At 44.6% G+C, this 25,171-nt stretch overlaps 1 protein-coding gene and 1 non-coding gene across 2 annotated transcripts in view; one reads left to right on the forward strand and one right to left on the reverse strand.

The window, feature by feature from the left end:
* Nucleotides 1-25,171, reverse strand: part of LOC126474406 (zinc finger protein 423 homolog) — a 283,023-nt gene that overhangs the window by 163,620 nt on the left and 94,232 nt on the right. The window contains exon 2 of the mRNA XM_050101875.1: nt 6,179-6,393. Within this exon, the coding sequence (XP_049957832.1) occupies nt 6,179-6,393 (215 nt within the window). The remainder of the gene's footprint in view (nt 1-6,178; nt 6,394-25,171) is intronic.
* Nucleotides 1,101-1,175, forward strand: Trnat-ugu (transfer RNA threonine (anticodon UGU)). Its single transcript has one exon. It is a non-coding gene; the product is annotated as a tRNA-Thr (tRNA).

Here is a 25,171-nt window from a genome sequence, read left to right on the forward strand (position 1 = left end):
GTCCGCCCAGATGAACCTAGGAGCTGTCGACAGTGTTTCCTCAATGACCGTTCAACGAACGTTGCTGTGTATGTGCCTCCACAGCAGCACCTACTTCATGCACCCATGCTGACTGCTGTTCATCGCAGAGGAAGGCTGGAGTTTACACGCCAGTACCGCAACTGAATGCGGTGACAGGTGTCGTTCTCAGGTGCTCCACGTTTTAAGCTCCATCGGACACACGATCTACACCCTGCAACAATCGTCGGAGGGGTCCAGGACGGAGGAGAAAGCGTTATGGCCTCGGGAATGTTTGCGTGGAATTCCCTGCGTCATCTCGTCACAATGGGTCAACTGATGTGTGTACGAATCCTTGTGGACAATGCCCGCCCCTGCACGCACTTTGTTTTTCCTCGGCACGACGACATCTACCAGGTGGACAATGTAACCTGTCACCCACTCGGAGTATATATGTGTGGTTCAAAAACCATCAGGATGAAATTACAATGAAATGAACACCCTTAGCTGCTTACAGTCGCTGACGTACGTCAACGGGGACAGATGAAAATGTGTGCCCCGATCGGGACTCGAGCCCGGGATGTCCTGCTTACATGGCAGACGCTCTATCCATCTGAGCCACCGAGGAGACAGAGGATAGCGCGACTGCAGGGATTTATCTCCCACATTCTCAACATATTGTCCCGCACTACATTCGTAGTGCCCCCGCCCACTATTCTCATTACTCGCGGCGCGTTGCCGATTCCCGTAAAAGTTCGGGCACTGTTTGTGCATTCGCACAGAGGAAGAAGATAGTCAAGTGGCCGGTGAGCCTTAACTATATATATATATATAGACTAAGAAGGTATCTGTTCTTTCGGACATGTCCGAATGCACAAACAGTGCCCGAACTCTTACGGGAATCGGCAACGCGCCACGAGTAATGAGTATAATGGGCGGGGGCACTAAGAATGTAGTGCGGGACAACATGCTGAGAATGTGGGTTTCGCGGGAGGCGTGCCAGAGATAAATCCCTGCAGTCGCGGGAGGCGTGCCAGAGATAAATCCCTGCAGTCGCGGGAGGCGTGCCAGAGATAAATCCCTGCAGTCGCGCTATCCTCTGTGCCCTCGGTGGCTCAGATGGATAGAGCGTCTGCCATGTAAGCAGGACATCCCGGGTTCGACTCCCGGTCGGGGCACACATTTTCATCTGTCCCCGTTGACGTATGTCAACGCCTGTAAGCAGCTAAGGGTGTTCATTTCATTGTAATTTCATTCTACGAGCTGCATGGTCACCGATGGTATCTGTTCTTTCGGACATGTCCGAAAGAACAGATACCATCTTAGTATATATACCATCAGGATGAGTTTACCGTACTCTCCTGTTCGCCAAACTCCCCGGATTTAAACGCAACCGAGATCCTTTTGCATCACCTCGATAGGGTTGTTGGCGTCATGGATCCTCAACTGAGGAACCTACAACAGCTGGCCACGGCGTTGGAGTCAACAGCACCTTCCAGAATCTCGCTCTGTATAATAAGGTTATTCGCGCTTTTGACAGGTGGTCACATTAACGTGACTGGACAGTGTTACTGCTAGTATAAAAGGAAGGACACTGATTTGAGCGACACGAGTGACTTATCGTCGATGTTCCGGATCTATTAAGTGAGTAGGAAGTCTGTGTGTAGTGACATCTATCTTGCCCTTAAGTTCTTTCCAGAATGAGGGTAAGGGTTGCATTGTTAGCGCGGCTCACCTTGTCTCTTGTGTAGTGTCGCTTCTCATGAAGAGAAGTGGCTTCGAGAATCATCTGGCGGGTGGATGTAGATTTTAGGGTTGTTACTATTCGTGGGCCATATTTACAATATGCCGTGGTAGAAGCAAGTATGGCGAAAATGCATTTAACATGTAACATGTATATCAGAAAAGGACATTGCCAAAGAAATCATCAAGCTGGATATGTGGCCAAGTTGCCGAATATCATAGTAAAGTAAAGACTCGAGGAAGGCTCCAGAGCTCCAAAACTGATCAGACACTTCAATCACTGTTGAGGGCACCATCAGTTCCAGGCAACAGCTGCCGACAGTGATACCCAGTTCGTGGCCAGTAATGCACATTTGTTTGTACGGTATAAAGGCGGATAATTCAATCTGGGGAAACTAAATACACATCTCTAGCATCTTATGTGCCTTCAACCATCACTTAATCCAGGTTGAAGCCGAAGTCAATGAGAAACACGGTTTACAGAAAATCTACCCGTATCTATAAAGACGGCGTTTGTCTGGCGCTAGTGGATACTGTACAGAGAAATAGGGGCATACATTTCACGACACTGGCAACGCTGCAGGCAGAGACAGGAACGTCTGCAGCAGTACTTCAGTGTCGCACCAGGAGCCATAAGTTTGGGCTGTATGAATCTCTTCAGACTCCGTCTTTTATAGTCCACTGTCAATTTGTCGAATTAGCTCTAGTTGTGGCCAGCAGGTTCAAATCTGACGATGTACACTGTTTGTTTGACGGTATGATATCCACGCAATCATCTCAAAAGCCATAACGTAACTGAACATTACAGCTATCGAGAAGAGAGACCATGCGCTGTTAGTGGAACTGTTTTATGTGAATTACAGCAATTGCAGTGCTGCACTGATGAGTGTCGCCGACTGAAAGGTCAGAGGACAGGCCCGATATCATTAAATGGTTTAAAGAAGATGATAATGAAAATCGAAACCATCGGTGAGCTCGGTGAGACACCCGGAAAAGGAAACGTCTTACCCGGTACAAGTTACTGACGATCACTGTTGCTGTAACTGACCGTGCAGCACTGCCCGGCGTAATGCCACTGCTCGTGCAAAGTCACGAAAATTTTCTATTCCACGGTCAACAGTGCGAAAAGGTTTGCCGTCTTTTGTACACTGGTACTCGTGCAAAATCCAGCAAATGAAACCTCATGACCCGTAGCAACGTTCTGAGTTTGCTCTTCGGTTTCTGACAAGGATCGAAGTTCACGACATGTGGTCGGGCAATATTCCATGGAGTGACGAGGCACATTTTACACTGTAGAATGCAGGAATACACAAAAGTGCCCGACATTGGGAAACTTAAATCGCGTGTTGTGTACTAAAAGAAACAGTACTTGCGTAATTGCATGTGTGGCGTGGATTCACAAGCACTTTTGTTCTCGTCCGTTGCTATTAAATTTGAATAGTATAAACCCATCGCGCCTGTCAGGTGTGCGATGACGTCTGCACGTTATCGAGATCTTTTTGTACAGCATGAGCTTCCTGCTCTAGAAGAGCAGACTGGTCTGGAAACCGTTGTTTACAAGCAAGATGGCGTAAAACCTCATGTCGCTTGCTCAATGAAAAATCTTCTTAATGCAACCTTCCACGAACGTGTTATCAAAAAATGGCTCTGAGCACTATGGGACTTAACTTCTGAGGTCATCAGACCCCTAGAACTTAGAGCTATTTAAACTTAACTAACCTAAGGACATCACAAACATCCATGCCCGAGGCAGGATTCGAACCTGTACCGTAGTGGTCGCGCGGTTCCAGACTGTAGCGCCTAGAACCGCTCTGCCACCCCAAACGTGTTATCTCCAGAGATATTCCAGATACATAGCCTGCAAGATCTTAATCCGGATCCACGTGACTTTTGGCTTTGGGGATGTCTACACTGAAGCACCAAAGACACTTATAGGCACGCGTATTCAAATACAGAGATATGTAAACAGGCAGAATACGGCGCTGCGGCCGGGAACGCCTATGTAAGACAAGTATATGGCGCAGTTGTTAGATCGGTTACTGCTGCTACAATGGCAGGTTATCAAGATTTAAGTGAGTCTGAAGATAGTCTTATGGTCTGCGCACGACCGATGGAACACAGCATCTCTGAGGTAGCGATGAAGTGGAGATTTACTGTGAACATCAGGAATTCGGTAAAACATCATATCTCCGGCTTCGCTGCGGCCAGAAAAAGATCCTGCAAGAACGGGAAAAACGACGACTGAAGTGCAACCCTTCCGCAGCGTGCTGCAGATTTCAATGCTGGGCCATTAGTAAGTGTCGGCGTGCGAAACATTGAACGAAACATCATGGGTATGGGCTTTCGGAGTCGAAGGCCCACTCGTGTACCGTTGATGACTGCACGCCACGAAGCTTTACGTCTCGCCTGGGCCGGTCAACATCGACATTGGACTGTTGATGACTGGAAACATGTTGCCTTGTCGGACGAGTCTCGTTTCAAATCGCATCGAGCGGATGGACGTGTGCTGGTATGGAGACCTCATGAATCCATGGACCCTGCATGTCAGCAGAGGACTGTTGAAGCTGGTGGAGGGTCTGTAATGGTGTGGAATGTTCAAATGTGTTTGAAATCTTAGGGGACAAAACTGCTAAGGTCATCAGTCCCTAAGCTTACACACTACTTAACCTACATTATCCTAAGGACACACACACACACACACACACACACACACACACACACACACACACACACACACACACACACACACGCCCGAGGGAGGACTCGAACCTCCGCCGGGACCAGCCGCACAGTCCATGGCATAATGGTGTGGAGCGTGTGTAGTTGGAATGATGTGGGACTGCAGATACGTCTAGATATGACTGACAGGTGACACGTACGTAAGCATCCTGTCTGATCCATACATCCATTCATGTCCATTTTGCATTCGAGAGGCAATTCCAGCAGGACAAACCGACACCCAACACGTCCAGAATTACTACAGAGTCGCTCCAGGAACACACTTCTGAGTTTAAACACTTCCGCTGGCCACCAGCCTTCCACCTCCTCGTTCTCTTACGGATTTATGGACAGCCCTGTAGGATTCATGGTGTCAGTTCCCTCCAGCACTACTTCAGACGTTAGTGTAGTCCATGCCACGTCGTGTTGCGGCACTTCTGCGTGCTCGCGGGAGCCCTACACGACATTCGGCAAGTGTACCTGTTTCTTCTCTTCAGAGTGAAAGAACGCATTTTTCGATTTCTACCTGATCTGTAAGCCAGTATACAGGAACAGGTTGCTCAGACTGCACCGGAATTGTTGCGGGCAATTGTTGATGTGATGCAAGATTTCGTCGATATCTCTGGTGCTCATTTTGGTGTGCGTACTGTAAGACCTTCGGTACACACACCATCAGATTATTTGACTTGTCGCTCTAACGAAGTAGGCGAGTGCCAGCAATATGTCTCGTGGTCTTATCGTGGCGTGTTTATCTTCTGCCGTTAGGTGATACGATAGAAATGCCACTTGCACACTTAGAGTATCAGATTGACGGTGAACAACTTTAAACAGAACTTTATTAATTTTCACACACATTTATTAAAATAATAAAAATCATAGACATTATGTAACTTGATTCTGGATGCTGTTTACCATTGACAATCTGAAGTTCCTTTGGTCTTGGTACGTTAATCTTATTCTCAGATATCTCTGATACTTGACAAAGTGTCTACACATTTCTCTTCATGGCTATGTACAGGAATATGGTAATCTTATTAGGCGCAGACGGAAGCTTGACTACAGACTAATGCAGACTGAGTAATCTGAGGTCTGTACACTCGTTATAGCACCTCGCGCGTTCAGGTATCACTGCGCGAGTGTGATCCGCGAGGAGGAAAGGTTCTACATTAGCAGCAATCTCATTGGCTGCATTACATATTAATACGCGGGTCGGTGGAAGCAGAATTTGGCCCGTCTCTAAGACAGCGCCATCTCGTAGTGCGGAGACGGACGAGCGCTGCGCCTGCGCTGTTGTGCTTAGCGGGGCGCGCTCTAGTGGGAAAGTTGTGTACGCGCTGACTACGCGGAACTATGTGCACAACACTCATATTTAACACATTGTGGTAGTGGAGGTTAATAATAAAATCAACATTACGCCATTCTCACTTGTTCGACTTTTCTGCCCACATCCTGTTCCTAATCGATTGCAAATGGAAGAAAAGTATCTATGTATTTTTTTGCATTCACAGTGCCAGATCTGCACGTGGTGATCAAAATAGGAACTATTTCTTTCAGCGTAAATCGTTTCCACATTAACGTATTAGATTATCTACCGAGTTTCGCTGCTATACGATAATTACAGTCCGCACTGGACCCCTGTGAGTAGGTTCACTTTAATGATGACCATCCAGAGGGGGGGAGGTAGCGCCGAGTTGGTGGGTAGGACTGGCGGTGAACGTACCTGTTCGTGCTTCTTGAGGTAGGAGAGCCTGGGGAAGGCCTTGTCGCAGAACTGGCAGGCGTAGGGCGTGCCCTCGGTGACGCCGACGGTGAAGGCCAGCTCGGTGTCGGGCAGGTCGCTGGCCGAGTTGGGCGTCGCGCACGAGCTGGCCGACGGCGACGCGTCGGGTGGCGTCTCCGACCTCCACGACGAGCCCGCCTCGGTGCCCAGCGCGTCTGCAACACGCCGGCGCGCCGTCGTCAGTACTCGTCGTGATGAATAACTAGAACGTTGAATACGGATGTGTGTGTCTCACACCCAAAGGCTACTCGAGGCTCGCTTGGACACTGTCAGCCACACAGCAGGATAGCCGGTACTTTGGAACTGATAGGGCAGGGGGAGGGGGGAGCGGCGATGAGGGCGGCATGTGGGGAGGGGGGGGGGGGGTGCAGAGGACGGCCGAACTGGTTAGGTTTGGGAGGATTTCCATATCCAGTACCCACCTGAAACCCAAAGCGAAACTCGTCGTACCACTGTCAGAACCCACACAGCACGCATGCAACCACGCACGCACTCACATACAAGCACGCGCGAACACCTTAAAGCTCCCTGTGATAATACTAGTTCAGAGCACACAAAACAATATACCAGAGCACGTCAATGGTTTGTAAACAGTTATACAGTATGTGCGCGCGAGTACAGCTTTATACAGACGTGACGAACGTAGAAACCACGGAAAGTAAACAAGAAACAAATCTCACTACACGCCGCTCCCACCCCCCTGCACACACACAAATGGCTCTGAGCACTATGGGACTTAATTTCTGAGGTCACCAGTCCCATAGAACTTAGAACTACTTAAACCTAACTAACCTACGGACATCACACACACCCATGACCGTAGCCGTCGTGCGGTTCCAGACTGTAGCGCCTAGAACCGCTCGGCCTCCCGTTGGTACGAGGAAGGCGAGGCGCAGGTCATCAGCATAGTTTCGGATGTCCTCCCAATTGGAATAAAAAAATTCCAACGCAGACATGAGCTGTAACAATAGACTTTATTCAAAACGTGACCGTTCCTTTTCTTTTACAAAATGTCATATAGACTCTATTCCGTACAATAAACGTTACATACTTCACCTCACTTTGAACAACATCATTTTTTGCAGGTTCGTCACTTGCTATTTCTACACCAATATAAAATGGATTAACACCTTGAAATAGTTTATTTTTACAATTACACTGCGTTTCTAAATCTACCCACGACTTGACTTTACCAATTTCAGCACTATTTTCAGGTTTACTATATGTTACAAACTTAAATGCATTACGCCTACTATATTTTCTCCATGGCACACCGGTTTCGCCGTGCACGTCTGAGGCGATGGATACGCCGCCGGAACACTTTGACTAGGCCGTATTTTCGTCGTATGTGTAAATGGCGGACGGAATATACTCAGGCTGATGCTGTTAGATTTGAGTATGGAAAAATGGGAGCTACCGAAAAATATGATGAAAATGCACATAACTTTACTACACTTAAACATTATGATATAACAGATGAATTTAAGTTCTTTTCTAATAAATATGATGGTGTAATTATTAACAAAATTGTCACATATGAGTATAGAATTAATGTAAGGGTTGAACGACTCACATTGGATGACAGAGCAAATAAAAAGATATTCGAAGACCAAGATGCATTGGAGAAAGTTAGAATTGCATGTACTAATAAATTAGGTCCATTTAGTCTTAAACCCGACAAATCGTCTGGTGTGCCATGGAGAAAATATAGTAGGCGTAATGCATTTAAGTTTGTAACATATAGTAAACCTGAAAATAGTGCTGAAATTGGTAAAGTCAAGTCGTGGGTAGATTTAGAAACGCAGTGTAATTGTAAAAATAAACTATTTCAAGGTGTTAATCCATTTTATATTGGTGTAGAAATAGCAAGTGACGAACCTGCAAAAAATGATGTTGTTCAAAGTGAGGTGAAGTATGTAACGTTTATTGTACGGAATAGAGTCTATATGACATTTTGTAAAAGAAAAGGAACGGTCACGTTTTGAATAAAGTCTATTGTTACAGCTCATGTCTGCGTTGGAATTTTTTTATTCCAATTAGGAGCACATCCGAAACTATGCTGATGACCTGCGCCTCGCCTTCCTCGTACCAACTACGCAGCAACGTATCGACGATCTTGCTTTAACCTTTTATGGGAACAAAATTAATTATTCAGCCGCTGTCATTGTTCTTGAAGAACAATTACTGACACACACACACAAACACACACACACACACACACACACACACACACACACACACACACACAAACCAACTAATTTACGAAGCCAATCACGAACAACACGTCCTCAAAACCAACACGTAAGTAACAAACTATTAAGTAACAAGTGTGACGTAAACTGTTTCCTAATCTACAAGTACTGTATATAAAAACAAAACTTAAGTATTGCACATAAATTCGCTGGAGTTGCCTTAACTTAGAACGTGAAATGTGTCTCTAACATAAATCAATACGCAAGGTGGTGAGAAACAGTCTGAAAAATTTTTAATGGTGTTGCGTTGGGAGGTTGCGCTGATACATAACTGTTAAGATAACAATTCGGTAACTCGAGCTGTTTCCGAATTATTTTGCATTGAAGTTAGCAAGTCAGGTCATTGCGCGCACAGCTTCAAGCGCTAAAATGTGGTAATACAGACACACGTGGATCTGTGTGCTACAACTTCTTGAAATGCACATTACCAGTTAAAAGGTGCCTTTTTTCGGAAGTGACAAATTTAAGCTAGATGAATAAAAGCTACGTCTGTTTGGTTTAAGGGCGGTAGAGCTTTGTCTTACGAGATTATCAACGTGATTTCAATGTTTTCTGGCATTTCCATATTTCACGCTTAATTTTTAAATTACTGACAACGACAACTCACTTCTGGTAGGCGCGCGCTTGTATTTAAACAACATCGAATGTTACTGAACATACTTTTATGAAATTGATATGAAGGGCACAGAATCTTTTTAGGATAGAAAGGTAAAAAAATAATAAACAGATTATATGTGGATCGACACGAACCAGCGCACCTGTTACATTCTATTTCATGACTCGACATTCGTAGGCACTATGCATCGTCCAGGAGTACAATTTATGACTCATTTTCGCTATACCACCTGAAGACTTTACCGCCGGTAAGTCTTTACTAATACCTAATTATGACTGCTCGTATCAATAACGACACATTTTCAAGAGATCCTCAGTATTCGAAGCAGATATATTCATAGGACATACGTCGTGATTTAAACCCATCAAATACGATCTTGACTAAAATGACGAAACCCAATGTGGCTTCTTCCAGTTCACAGAACTCGATACGACCGCGAAAGTCGATAGACATCCCAAACGGTCGAAACTGGACATGTACACGTCTGTGTCCAACGATGAATAGAGGCCTGTGTACCCGACTGTGGCGTCAGCAATGTAGTTTTCGGGGCCAGCGATAAATATTTATCAAAGCCCTTTGATGAAATCTCTGACAATGTAGTAGGGAAGCTTTTTGAAAGACCTTTGATAAAAGCTAGGGCGAGGGCCGTTGTTTACATGTCGATTCGCTTACTTTGGTGCATTTAAGCTGTAAAATGACGAAATGCGTGACTGCCACCACAGTGATCATTACTAAGTGTCAAGAATACGAAATATCTCATAACACCAAGAACGCTGACCACAAAAACCATAATAGTTGATTGTAATCTTACAAAGAAATAGCTGCAGCAATCAGCTGCATTTGACTTTGCAGCACTGTACATGATGTAAAGGTTACATATAGAAAGACAGCATGTGGAAGTAAATGGAAATGTGAAAAGCTAGGTGTGTTCAAAGCGTACGTAAGTGAAATAAATGTATTAATTTATACTCTAAATAACCTAACTTAACTTTCATAAATTACTCAGTAGGTGGTTTATATATTGGTTCATATCTTTCTGCAACAATACGTAAAATGGTACACAGGGTTTCGCGTAATTTATTACAAGCAAGAAAACCTTCCACCTGTTGTTACAGATCTTAAGTTAGGCATGAGACAATCTTCAGCAGAAAAAGTACTCATGATGATCGAGTACTACATTTACATAGGTATTTTATGTGACGTTTCGGAAAATCGGTCAGATTGCAGTAAACATAAAATAAAAATGGTTCAAATGGCTCTGAGCAGTATGCGACTTAACATCTGAGGTCATCAGTCCCCTAGAACTTAGAATTAATGAAACCTAACTAACCTAAGGACATCACACACATCCATGCCCGAGGCAGGATTCGAACCTGCGACCGTAGCTGTCGCTCGGTTCCAGACTGCAGCGCCTAGAACCGCACGGCCACTCCGGCCGGCAAACATAAAACAGAACTGCTGGGCAAGAGAGGCAGAACAATACACATACAAACATAAAACATCTACGTGAATGCCACGCGGGATAGCCGCGCGTTCTGAGGCACCTTGCCACGGTTCAAGCGGCTCTACCCGTCGGAGGTTCGAGTTCTCCCTCGGGCATGGGTTTGTATGTTGTCCTTAGCGTAAGTTACTTTAAGTTAGTTTAAGTAGTGTGTAAGCCTAGGGACCCGTGACCTCAGCAGTTTGGTCCACAGGTACCTACAACAAATTTCCAAATTTCTGTGTGAATGTTTCCTTTTGATGAGAATAAACTCTCGAAAAGCATCATATTAAGCACGGCATGAAAAATATATAACTAGTCCAGTGTTTCATAATTTAAATCGTGAATGACATGTGCAGGTTTCCAAAATCGTCGATTATGATAAATGAAATTAAGACCTGGTATTTCTTAAATGCGCTACGGTCGCAGGTTCGAATCCTGCCTCGGGCACGGATGTTTGTGATGTCCTTAGGTTAGTTAGGTTTAACTAGTTCTAAGTTCTAGGGGACTAATGACCTCAGCAGTTGAGTCCCATAGTGCTCAGAGCCATTTGAACCATTTCTTAAATGAGTATTGTGTGTTCAACTATGAAGGGCCACTTTCACGAGGGCAAAGTAAAATGTTTAGTCGCCCATTCTCAAATAATTTTCATTGTTCTTTATGTCCTCGCACTGTAGCTCACGCAACTAATTCTGGTGAACACTTCGAGCTTCTCCTCTCGCTAGCCACTGCCATTTCCATTTTTCTTTCTTTCCAAACAGTGCACTCGCCATTCATATATGCTGTTGTTAACTGTTCGGCATCCATTCCCGAACAACTGGAACGAAAAATTTAACAATCTTGTAATAAATCCAGTGAAGTAGTTTGGTCAAAGAAGTACGCCGAAATCTTTGACAAAGTGTGCGTGTGTGTCAGCCGATAGCACTACGTTACTGACGTCACACAGACGTGCGCTTAGGCCTGTATTTATCGTTGACCACGGTGCACGCCACAGTGACGTCACGGAGAACAACCGCGCTGAGCTTAACGTGTGCCGGCTCGGTGGCGCCGCCCTCAGTGCTGCTGGCAAAAGCCGCGGTGGGACGCACGCGGCCCACTCCCTGGTGACGCACCAGCGGCGACCGCCGCCTCCATCTGAAACCCTGTCCCGGGCCCGGCCGCGTTTCTTCCCAGAGTGAGTCAGGCAAGCACGCCGGATTCCGCCTCGTTAGATGTGCGCCGCGGCCTCAGCTGACCGCCTAGGCATCCTTCAGTTCCTGCCACCGTCCCCTTCTCTGTTTCGAGGAGCGCATAAAAATTTCTCCGCGAAATTTCAGTATGCTCACAGACTCAGCTTTTACTGTCACGTCAACTATTCACGCCAGCCACAGGTACATCAAATCTTGAATCTAGATCTCCGTCTGTAGCCATCCACATTGCCTATAAACAGAAATTCAGGAAGATACGTAGTTTCTTTAAAGAAATTGTCCTCCTCCAGCTTCTTGATTTTATAACGCTACTTATTTTCACAAACATCTTGCAACATTCCTGTGTGATATGAGTTTTGTTGTGCAGTAAGTTTCTCGTGAGATTCACTAAATAGATAGGCTGCTTTAACCATTGGTTACCCTCCATCTCCTACCAGGAAAAATTTTGTAACTAAGTACCCTTTAACATCTTCGGAGAGGCAATTTAACAGGGTGACAAACACGATTATGAGAGACTCGATAATTGAGGCATACGTCATTGTGATTATTACTGAGCAATGTCAATGTGACTTAAAAAAAAAAAAAAAGAAAACAATTTAGCTTTCAACGTCTGAAGTGCTGTCTATACGTAGATAATGTGGCGTTCCGGAACGTATCAATACCACCATTAGATACAGGGTATGGTAAATAGCTTACAAATATTTTTCATATAAAATCACTACCAGTCTGCGGCTCCAAAATGTGAAATTTCCACATGTCACACCTCCCATCTGCCTTTAATTATATTTTCACTTGATGAAAACATGACAACATGCCTGAAGTTTGTTTTTCAACATTGTCATTCGTGAAGCAGAACCAATAGCTAGACTGACTGTCCTGAAGAATAATTGTACCACCATTACGAAAAATCACTGAAATTCCAGCGAGTCTTTACAGTGGACTGTAACATACGTGAAATAATGTGTTTCCCTTATGACAGCGTCATACTATTACACCTTATGTTAGCTCACAAATTAAATATCTGTACCTGAAGGAAAACAAGTTCTCATCCAAGTTCGCATTTCTAAACCTTTTTTTTCGATAAATAATAAAGATTTTAGAAATGCTATCTTGGCTAAGAAGTTTTATTCCTTCAAGTTGAATATTCACACATCGCCCCCTTGTCATTCAGTATGAGCAAGTTAACGGGAAGTGTCTGTAATATGGCATGGGAGCTGAATACCGAATCTATAACGGGCGTGACAATGGACGATCGTGTAGATGCAGCAATTCGTGATTTGTGTGGGAAGCAATAGAAGTTTGAATGTATTTGAGGACGAGATGCTCTGAAATAACAGAAAATTACCAAAGAAGGCATTATTTCCAAACGATGGCAAGCAGTATCGTGAAACAAGGTTCTTTACTTTCGAAATAAAGTGCAAGTCCTTTCCCGAGAGATCAAAGATCAAAATGAAATGGCTCTGAGCACTATGGGACTCAACTGCTGTGGTCATAAGTCCCCTAGAACTTAGAACTACTTAAACCTAACTAACCTAAGGAGATCACACATCCATGCCCGAGGCAGGATTCGAATCTGCGACTGTAGCGGTCGTGCGGTTCTAGACTGTAGCGCCTTTAACCGCTCGGCCACTCCGGCCGGCGATCAAAATGAAATGAGTACTGCAGAAGGACTGGTTGAAAGGCAGAAAAAAGCTAAAGCAGTTGGAAAAAGCTAAAACAATAGAAAGAAATCTAGGGCAGTTCGAAGAGAGTTGGGGCAGCTGGAAGGGATCTGGGGCAGTTGGAAGGAATAGTTGTGTGAAGGAGGCAGTAGTTGTGACAAGTAGAAGGCAAGAGAACGGCAGAAGAATTGGTAATGGTGGTGGTGGTGGTGGTGGTAGTGGTGGTGGTGGTGGTGGTGGCAGTAGTAGTAGTAGTAGTAGTAGTAGGAGGAGGATGAGGAAAATATGTACGAGAATAGGGGTAGAGGAAGAATCCAAGTGCTAAGAAGCAGTTGAAGACCAAAAGAAGGTAACGACACGTGTGTGTGTGTGTGTGTGTGTGTGTGTGTGTGTGTGTGTGTGTGGGCCGCGAGTCTCAGGTGTCGGCGCCGTCCGGCGGCGCTGTCGGCCGGACGCTCTGCCCACGGCCACTTGGCCGGACCGTGGGACGCGAGCCGCTAACAAGGGAAGTCTCACTTACTGGCCGGCCGCGGCCGAGGCGCAAGAGTAGGTGCTGCGGGTGCGCCGCGGGGTCCCACGCTCCCACACGTGCCGCCCCCGCGCTCCCACTCGCCCTCCAGCTCCTTCCTCTCGCGCACTGCCCACACGCCCGTCAAGCCACAGTACCGCCGCAAAGTGCTACGCTCAGAACGTACTACGAAGTCTTCACATGTGCCCTTTATAACCTTTGCAATCGCAACTGGTGCTGGATGCGAAACACCACTCCATTACCTCCCGAGGACCGTGAATTATGGAAGATATTTCGTGCGATAGCAGGCGCTCTGAATTCACCGATTTCAGCGAATGACCCCGCGCTACAGCAGTTGCGGAATTCCTGCATTTCGTATGTCTGGCTTTATATTCCTCTACCTCTTCCTCCTCTCATGCTGTTTCTCTTACCAAACCAGACAATTTTACTAATTTGTGAACGTACGGGAATGTCACGGAAGTTTCGTGATTATGGGTGCTCGTCCCAGACGTGTCAATACATAAGTTTTATTCCTCGTTTACTGTAAAATTTTCTCGTTAACCAATTTCCGTATGGTTAGGTCAAAATGTTCAAATGCGTGTGAATTCCTAAGCGACCAAACTGTTGAGGTCATCGGTCTGGACACTACTTAAACGAACTTATGCTTAGAACAAAACTTAAAGACAGACAGACACACACACACACACACACACACACACACACACACACACACACACACACACACACGCCCGAGGGGGGCAGTGCAATCCGTGAAATGGCACCTCAAACCGCGCGGCCACTCCGTGCAGCTACAGTTAGGTAGTGATGGTGATAGGAAAATTAAAATCGAAAAACACCAAATAGTTGGTCAAGCTGAAGTGTTCTGTCTACAGACTAACCACTACCAGGGGGCTAGGGGAGGAAGCAGGAAAATAAGTAGAGGAGGAGACACGGGGAAAAAAAGAGGGCGAAGAAACAAAGAGAAACAAAGAGGGCGAAGAAGAAACAAAGAGGGCGAAGAAGAAACAAAGAGGGCGAAGAAGAAACAAAGAGGGCGAAGAAGAAACAAAGAGGGCGAAGAAGAAACAAAGAGGGCGAAGAAGAAACAAAGAGGGCGAAGAAGAAACAAAGAGGGCGAAGAAGAAACAAAGAGGGCGAAGAAGAAACAAAGAGGAAGAAGAAACAAAGAGGAAGAAGAAACAAAGAGGAAGAAGAGAGGGAGCAGGAGGAGGTGGCCAAGACAAAAAGAGGAGAAAGTGGAGGAGGTAGAGAAAGAAGAAGAGAAGATGAGTAACAAGAAGAAGAGGAGAAGATGAAGAACAAGAAGGATGATACGAAAGCAATACTAATGAACACCTGGAGCACCAATAATGAGTTTAAGAACAAAATAAGATTTCAGTCAGAAGTTAATACTTTGGTAACAGCTGTTGCAATGGGACCTCAGATCCAACTGTAATTTAGAACAAAACTGGCACAAGATGGACGAACAAGCTTGAGAACGCTAAACATTGGCTATTCCAGTTACCCTCTCTTTCTTGGCAGTCATCTGTTGGTCTGCAAGTGGTGTCCTGGTGGCCACAGAAGGGTCTCATCGTCAAGCCACAACACACACGGCCTTTAGCGAAAAGGAGAGACGCAAAAATAACTTTTCTTCGTTTGTCTTGCTGTGGCAGCATGAGTATTAATGGCCTGCGGGCTGACGACCGTCGTAACTCAGACTGATGGAAGCAGCGAGAGGGAGGGAGCGGCACGTCAAATGGAGACGGATCGCGGGGATCGGTCGCCTGCGAATGGAGAACCGAAGGCGCGCTGTCCCACGGGGCCCCGCCCTGCCACCTGTGATTATATCTCTCAACTACAATCTGAATACATCTCGGCGCCGCGCATTACGTTTCAGGGTGGCTGTACTTTGGCAGGAGAGCCAAGACACTGGTCAATCAATGAATAAAACGAAACAGAACAGAAACAAGAAATTAACTCAGTGAAAAAAAAAAAACAACTGCATCACTGATTCTTGGACAGAGAACAGCCAAGAAAGGCTCGTTAAGAAAAAGTTGCAGCTTACCATCGAACACGACAAGCATATTTACCACTGTTTGCATATATACAAACAGCTGATTCACCTCATCACGCTATACAACCAATACCCCAGTCAAGTGTGATAGCACACCAGCCCCCCCCCCCCCCTCCCCGCCCTCTTCAAACAAAAAACCTTGCATATGATAATTCCTTTGTAGTAAAGCGTGGAGTCTAGGTTGGAACATTATAATTTGCTTGCGAGTCTGTGAAACTAACAAATGTAAATGTGAAATAAAAGTTCCGGTAACATACTTACGGCTTCGTATTTACAGCTCTTATATTTTAAATAAATAACAACGACGCCTCAAGATAAAAAGCTGCATTACCTAATAAAAAAATCTCGGACGAACAATTTCGTGTATATCATGCACGTCAGACACGACTACTGTAACGTGGGGGATATTGTGCAACTCTGGGATTAATAGACACGCGATAGCGCGCCGAGATATAAATGACACCGTTTACATGCCTGAAATACACGGAGTTTACAAAAATATGGGAACACCGCGAGCACAACACATTACACTGACGTAACTAAAGCCATGGGATAGTGATACGCACGTACAAAGATGCTGCTACCTTGTGTACACGACAGTATCAAAGAGCAATGCACTGGCCGAGCTGTCATTTGCAGTCTAGGGATTCATGCGAAATGGATTCCGACGTGATTACGGCCACACAAAGGGAATTAACAGACTCTGAACGAGGAAAGGTATTTGGAGATAGACGCATGGGGCGTTCCATTTCGCAAATCGTTAGAATATTCAATATTCCGAGATCCACAGTGTCAAGAGTGTATCGAGAATACCACGTTTCAGGCCTTACCTCTGACCACAGATAACGCACTATTTGCGTAGAGTTGCCTGTGCTAACAGGCAAGCAACAATGCGTGAGTAACCGCAAAATCAGTGTGGGACGAATGACGAACGTATACGTTACGACAATGCGGCGGAATATTGCGTTAATGGGCTCTGGCAGCAGACGACCGACGAGAGTGCCTTTGCTAACAGCACGTCATCGCCTGCAGCGCCTCTTCTGGGCTCGTCACAACATCGGTTGGATCCTAGACAACCTAAAAACCGTGGTATGATCCGACGAGTCCCAATTACAGCTTGCAAGAGCTGATGGTAGGGTTAGAGTGTGGCGTAGACCCCATGAAGCCATGGATCCAAGTTCTCAACAAAGCACTGTGCAAACTGATGGTGGTTCCATAATGGTGTGGGCTGCGTTTACATGGATCATTTCCGGCTACTTGGAGACCATTTTCGGGCATTCATGGACTTCAGAATCCCAAACAAGGGTGGAATTTTTATGCATGACAAAGTAACATGTCAGAACATTCTGACAATTCGAACGAATGATTTCACCACCAGGTCGCCCATCATGAGGTCCATCGAATATTTATGGGACATAATCGATAGGTCAGTTCGGGCACAAAATCCTGCGCTGGCAACACTTACGCAATTATGGACGGCTATAGATGCAGCGTAACTCAATATTTCTGCAAAAGACTTCCAACGACTTGCTGAATCCGTGGCACATCTAGTAGTTGTACTACGCCGGGCAAAAGGATATCAGACACGATATTAGGAAGTTTCTCATGATTTTTGTCAACTCAGTGTACCATTCCTAACACGGTGTAGGAATACTATTGGCATTCAAAACAGCTACAAGACGTCTCGAAAGGGATAAATACAGGTTCTGTATGGTTTTTGAAGAAATACAGGAAATACTGTACCATTCTTCCTGCAAAATACTGGCAAGTTCAGGTAGCGATGACGGAGGTGGACACTCACGCACCCATATTTCCAAACTAGACGAAAAACGCTAATAATATTCAGATCGGGTGACTGGTGGGATGCGACAGTTCATCCTCGTGCTGGCAAAACCAGTCCTGGACAGTGCGAGCTGTATGTCGTCTTGGAAAACATTATCACCATTGTGGAACAAATGTTGTACGATGAGATACATACACAATCCTTAGCTGTAATTCGATGGCAGAGTAACCATGGGGCCCACGGAATACCACGATATGGCTGCGCAAATCATCACCGAACCCCCATCATGTTTCACTCTTAGGTCGTACAAAAATGGTTCAAATGGCTCTGGGCACTATAGGACGTAACATCTGAGGTCATCAGTCCCCTAGAACTTAGAACTACTTAAACCCAACTAACCTAAGGACATCACACACATCAATGCCCGAGGCAGGAATCGAACCTGCGACCGTAGCGATCGTGTGGTTTCAGACTGAAGCGCCTAGAACCGCTCGGCCACTGCGGCCGGCTTAGGACGTACACTTGGCCGAAGTTCAAAACAGTGTGACAAAAGATGACTTTCTTCCACTGTTCCATAGCCGAGGTTTTATGGGTTCGCCACCGGGTTTGTCTGCATCACTGAAGAGTAGTTTTGAATTACAACTCGCCTTGCAGTTCTCTGCTCATGGCGTTCACTTCGTATTGTTCCGGCGCTGAAGGGGTTCGCGATTGCGACATTCAGTTTTGCAGAGAATTTTACAGCTGTCTTCTCTGACATTTCGTCACTATCTTGTTGAATGGCGGTTTGTCACTATCACTCTTCGTACACTTTCGTCCGCGTTGTGACGTGGCGGGTGATGTTTTCCCGCTTTCCCTGTATGTGGTATAAATCGTCAATACGGCGACTCTTCGAAGACCAAACACTTCGGCTATCTTGGTTACGGCAGCGCCCAACATGCGAGTACCAACAATTTCCCCACGTTAGACTTCACTTAGCTCCGACGTAACGCACCCACAACTCGACAGAATACAGTTCTGACCATGAAGGACACTTGCAACGTATGGAGAAAGTGGCGCAGGTGTCGTTCGTGCTGAAATACAACAGCCCAACTTTCAGGCTCGGCTAGCACCTGCATTTATGTTCAAGCACAAGTTCCTCGCATTGTTTCCAATTTTCGTCCAACCCCTGCATAAGTCTTACGAAACGACCAATGGGTGACGCCAGTAACAACACAAAAAAAACTTCAAAAGAAAAGTCGACAAAATAACTGATCCTTCGTAAGAATATGGATTTTTATTAACACCTTGAAATATATTTAAATCAGAAACTTACCGACCACACTGGAGAAATAGATATTTAACCGAGGACATAATTTTAATTAAAGAACAACACATGTATTTAAAAATAATTGTCACGACGAATTCATTGTTTTCGTCAATTGTCAACTAAATTGTCACCTTTCAAACTAACCTACACCTCAGGTTGCGCGACAGGTCTGTAACCTTAATCGTAAGAAAATAATAAGAAAAAATACGCTAAGCAGAACTGCAGTGAGATATTTCAGATTTTCTCAGTATGACTGATTAAAAGGAGTTCTCCCGAGTTGTTGTTGTTTCCATTTTACGCCTAATATTTCGACGACCTACCCACCCATCTTCAACAGGTGTCGGGTGTATCACACTCTTGAGCACATCCGCCATTTCCACTACACGTATATGAAATAACTTGTTGAAAAATACTAACGGCATGTTGTTGTTGTCGTCGTCTTCAGTCCTGAGACTGGTTTGATGCAGCTCTCCTTGCTACTCTATCCTGTGCAAGCTTCTTCAACTCCCAGTACCTACTGCAGCCTACATCCTTCTGAATCTGCTTAGTGTATTCATCTCTTGGTCTCCCTCTACGATTTTTACCCTCCACGCTGCCCTCCAATACTAAATTGGTGATCCCTTGATGCCTCAGAACATGTCCTACCAACCGATCCCTTCTTCTAGTCAAGTTGAGCCACAAACTGTTCTTCTCCACAATTCTATTCAGTACCTCCTCATTAGGTATGTGATCTACCCACCTAATCTTCAACATTCTTCTGTAGCACCACATTTCGAAAGCTTCTATTCTCTTCTTGTCCAAAGTATTTATTGTCCATGTTTCACTTCCATACATGGCTACACTCCATACAAATACTTTCAGAAACGACTTCCTGACAAATCTATACTCGACGTTAACAAATTCCTCTTCTTCAGAAACGCTTTCCTTGCCATTGCCAGTCTACATTTTATATCCTCTCTACTTCGACCATCATTTATTTTGCTCCCCAGATAGCAAAACTCCTTTACTACTTTAAGTGTCTCATTTCCTAATCTAATTCCCTCAGCATCACCTGAGTTAATTCGACTGCATTCCATTATCCTAACGGCATACAAATAAAATAAATCGCGGACCCCCAGTAAGTGAGATATGACGTAATATTTCAAAGAAAACACCCATGTTAAGGAATGTTCACTAGACCCTTAATTTTCACCAACTGCCCTGAACAACTACAACCAGGTATTTGCCAGACGATTCCGGCGCTTGTGACGTGTCACAGGAACATGTTATGTATGTTCTAAACAGAATATTCTTGCAATGTAGATCCAAAGATGGAGAGGACTAGGGAAAAATAAGACAACTCGTCTACGTAGAGCACAGTGCGACAGAAGCCGGAGTGGAATGTCGATTGAGCAACAGGCTAGTGCAAGCTGCGTGCGTGGAAGTAAAAGCTGAGTGCTACTGTCTGCGGAGGCCTAGGCATGACTGCTGGCCGCATTTCCAGACTGGGTGCTCTTATAATGCTGCTGGAGCTGGAGGATGAGGAGAGGGACAGGGCTGAGAGACTATAATCGCCGCTCGGGAAGACCCACGTTCAGTGGGCTACGTCGTATAGCAAGAATTACAAAATGACGCAGGCATGCAAGTGGAGTTTGCAGTACACAGATAGAGAAAACCTTGTTTGCAACAATCATGTTTTGGCAAAAGTTTCGATGGCATAAAGATCATGAGGGCCGTTCTCGACGAACTGTACGGCTCAGCTTAACCGAAAGTTTCTTTAACTCCATCTTGTGCAAATGTAACGGGGCTGAGGCTGATCGAAGACTAAGAAAATAGACACCAACAGCCATAATTTTATTTCATAATTTTATTTAGCTACCAGTTTGAGTGCCTCATTGACGCCGTTTTCAGGCACCTATACGTGTTGTAACTCAGTTGTCGTTAGAGGTGGAAGGGTCCACGTCTACCGACGAGGGGCCTACAGAAGCCAGTTGGATATAGTGGTCCCTGTAACAGCACAAACGATTATACGACTTATCTAGCTACGTGTATAGGAGCCTGATCATGATGACGATGAGGTACCCGAACTGGTTGCTAGATAAAACTATTAAATAAAATTACGGCGGTTGATATATTTTCAAGTTAACCAAATGTGCAGATACGGGCAAATGTTGGACTCTTTGTAACATTTCTGGCTTTACAGACATCATATTCATGTACAAGCAGCCCCTCTTAGAGCATTTGAGAAGGCAGCAGTGGCAAGATGAGGTAATGTGGTGTGAGGTACCGATGACAGATAGGTTGTTCTGTTCGTGAAAAAGACGGCTAAATTGTGGTCCTCCTCTGCGACTGGCTGCTGCGTTCGGAAGCTGCGCGCCAAAATGACAATCTTCTATTATTAATACCAGAAAAACTAAACAGTGTATTTACTTGTATTTCAAATTAGAGCATCCCTCAATAGCGTGCTATCGTTCTATTAATTTGCAAGTATTAATACCAGCAGAATAATAAACAACTGCTAAACGAAAAGTCAGACGAAGCATTTAGGAGATCTTCGGATCACGCCTAAATTGGATGGCGGACGAATTGTTTCGGCTGTAAAATCAGAGCTGGTTCGGCAGTCTCGGAGAACGGACATGTCGTCCGCTGCAGTATCAGTTAAGACTTGATTTGTACTGTCTAACTAGTTAATGTGAGAACTGGACTAACAGTCTTTGAGGACAGACATGTTGTCTGCCGCAGTCGGCATCAGGTTAAGACTTTATTAGCAATGCATAGTTATTTGGACATGTAGTTGAGAACAGTGTGACAGTAATTACGGAAATACGCAGTATTTTGTTGAAGAATGGAAATTATTTGTGACTCTAAAATGGAATGTAATTGTGCAGTATAAACAAACTAAATGAAAATTTAATTATTTCTAAAATATTTGTTCCTTCCTAAGATTTTATCACAGCCAGATAACGGATTCGCTACCTACGTGCTGTTTGCTGAGCAGGGGGCAATGACTATAGAAGACAGCAGGTTGGTGAACATTTGTAGAGCTTATGCATTCCAATCAGGGCGGTGGAAGCAACTAGCCACCTCGAGTGTACTGCAGTCTTAGTACAAATGAGATCAGTGACGCGTCATCTGTCGTAATACAGAGGAGGCATAGTAGTGGTAAGTTCCTATGGGACCGAACTGCTGAGGTCATCGGTCCCTAGGCTTACACACTACTTAATCTAACTTAAACTAACTTACGCTAAGGAGAACACACCCACCCATGCCCGAGGAAGGACCTGAACCTCCGGGGGGGGGGGGGGGGGGCGGGGGGGGGGGGGGGGGGAGCCGGAGCCGCCTGAACCGTGGCAAGGCCGAGGAGGCGTGAAGGAGAGAAAAAATTTAGAGCGAAGGGGTTTATGATAAGCACGTAGATATCACCCTCTCTCCCCCTCTCTTTTTTTTTTTTTCAACTTGCTGTGCCATCTGATGTTTGTGTAACAGACTTCCAACTTATCCATAGGAAGCATTATAAAACTGTATACAATTTCTTTGTTTTCTTTCTTTTAATTTTCTTTGTCATTTTGTGATGTTATTTACGTGAATACGTGATGTAAAATCGTTTAGTAACTTAAGACTTATTTTGAATTGTGTTCTTATTCTAATTGTACCTGTGTGAGAGTTTCTGGTGCCCAGTCGGGAAAGTGTTGCCTGCGTAAAAGCTCTGCGAACGCGATCGAGACAATTGAGGGGCAGTTATTCAAAAGCGCGATGCTGGAAGTAAGTCGATCGGAATCCGTGGAAAGTTTCATTCAATTTTGGAGAAAACAGTTTTTCTAGCAGCGCTTAGAGAGTAATGTGTTTGGAGGAAACTCGAGGAAGAAATTTTCAGGCGGAGATAGTTTTTATTTGCGAGGAAATGCGAGTGGAGCTTGGAAATTCTAGAAGTCTCTTGCTTCACTATTGTTGCTACTATATTCTAAAAGCTTCGAGGAAGGAGAATTTACTCTGTAATCTATGTAGAGGAGCATGCGCTAGAGCAGAAGACATCAGGAGAAGAAAGAAGAAATTACAAGCAAGATTTAGAAGATCATCGCAGAAGACGCCAGGGAGAAGGTATCAGAGCCATAGAACATTCTGGAATGAGTAGCTATTCTGTTACGAGAGTGCTATTACGTTGTGACGCATTCCAGGCTGCCAACCAAATTGTAGAAAAGTCAGCTGTGGCGGAACATGCTCTTCAACCAGGCAACCACCAAGTGAAGTTTTCGGATACCGAAGTTTTATCTACAACGTTAAATTACTATCCACGGCTATATAGAGAAGCTATCGAAATTTATAAACATCACGATAATTTTAATAGGAAAGAGGAGGCTATGAAACTTAGCGATATATGGACAGTGGCTCTACAAAATTGCTAATAATTTTTATCTTTGACAAGGTGGTAATCGATAGTCAACCTTATCTTTGCTATGGATTATGACTGCTCATCACGTGTCACCTGAACCACGCTCCCCTTTCTCACAATATATAAGTCGCTCTCAGACACCCGACCAGTCAGTCGGCAATGACTCAGCGGAGCAGCGCCTCTGAGGAAGTCCAGCGCAGTCCTGGACGAAACGTAAGGAGCAAAAAAGTTCTTGGACCACGACCTCTCATCCCGGAAAGTATATCAACAGCCATGCCAACCAAATTAATTTGCGCAATCTACAACTAGGGACGTGAGCTTCACTATTTCTTGTATCTACGAGTGGAATTTAAGCGAGCGTTTTTATACACAACGCACTATCTGTTTCGTATCAAAGTATGTTGAAGATTCAGGGCCAAGATTCCAACTATTTAATTTTGAGTTGATGTTAATAAATGGACGGTCTGCCATTTGAACGTACTTCTATCCAGTCATCCATAGTCAAATTTAATATCACGTCTGCAAAGTGTATTAATCCGATCTTTCCTATCCCGCTCCTTCTGGAAGCAGTTAAAATGTACTTACAGTACATTTAATGATAGTGCGACGTGTCATAGCAACCGTAATATTTTTATTTCAGTTTCATTGAATATTTTCCTTTCTTAACAAGGCAGCCATTTCCATCGTTCTCCAGATCAGCGGCATTATAAAGGACAGCAGAGTGTCGACTCCAGAGACTACGCTGCACTCATCACTGGGTAGGAAGCATCATCTAGATTTCTGAATTCAACTACGACAAACCTCCACCATTTGTGTTGCTGTGTAGCACGAAAACAAAACTATTTAGCTAACATCTACATAGTAAAACAATGTTCATATCCCTTTAGACAGTAACTAATGGTATACCACAGTGTACTAATTACTCTCGTAACGCAACAGATTTCATTCGCTGTCAGAATTTAGCATTTCGTCAATATAACGCAGAAGACCTAACATTAAGGTTTAAGAAAGACGTACTATCACTTTTAATTATAGCTATGCTTTATCATTCGCGAAAGGGTTTTTGGAATTAATGGGTAAACAAAATTAAGGACGATATTAATTTACCTGAATTTACGTGTTTACAATAGGAACTGTGGTGAAGCGTAACATTAAACTGCATTCAGTTTGACACCTACATTCAAATTGAAAGTATTTACAAATGTGATGTTATTAATAATTGCATTCAAATACAAATCAGTATTACAAATAATTTGACTCCACTTAGGGTTCACTTAGTTAATGTATGGACTAGTAGCATACGACTAACATTTGGTCAATACGATCGATTTGGACTTCTGCTACGCTGATCTGCCAACACACGTCGGTTAACCTATTCTGTTCACTTATTCTGTGGATAATCATCCAGGACAATGTATTTGAGAAACTTGCTCACACAGCTACTTATCGTGCTCACAGTTAGCTGACAGCAATTACCACTACAGCAGCACATGTAGTTTTGGTGTATTCTCTATTTTTGTGTTTCTGCATACTCACGGTTCTTATGTGAGATCCTAGAGTGTGCGTGTGTGTGTGTGTGTGTGTGTGTGTGTGTGTGTGTGTGTGTGTGTGTGTGTGTGTGTCGCCTTTAACGTATCAGTCCGGTGTAAGACAAGGAAACTAGCTGCCAGATATTTGAATAAATATATTTATTCAAG

Source organism: Schistocerca serialis, chromosome 4, assembly GCF_023864345.2.
Source record: "Schistocerca serialis cubense isolate TAMUIC-IGC-003099 chromosome 4, iqSchSeri2.2, whole genome shotgun sequence".
Taxonomy (NCBI): Eukaryota; Metazoa; Arthropoda; class Insecta; order Orthoptera; family Acrididae; genus Schistocerca; species Schistocerca serialis.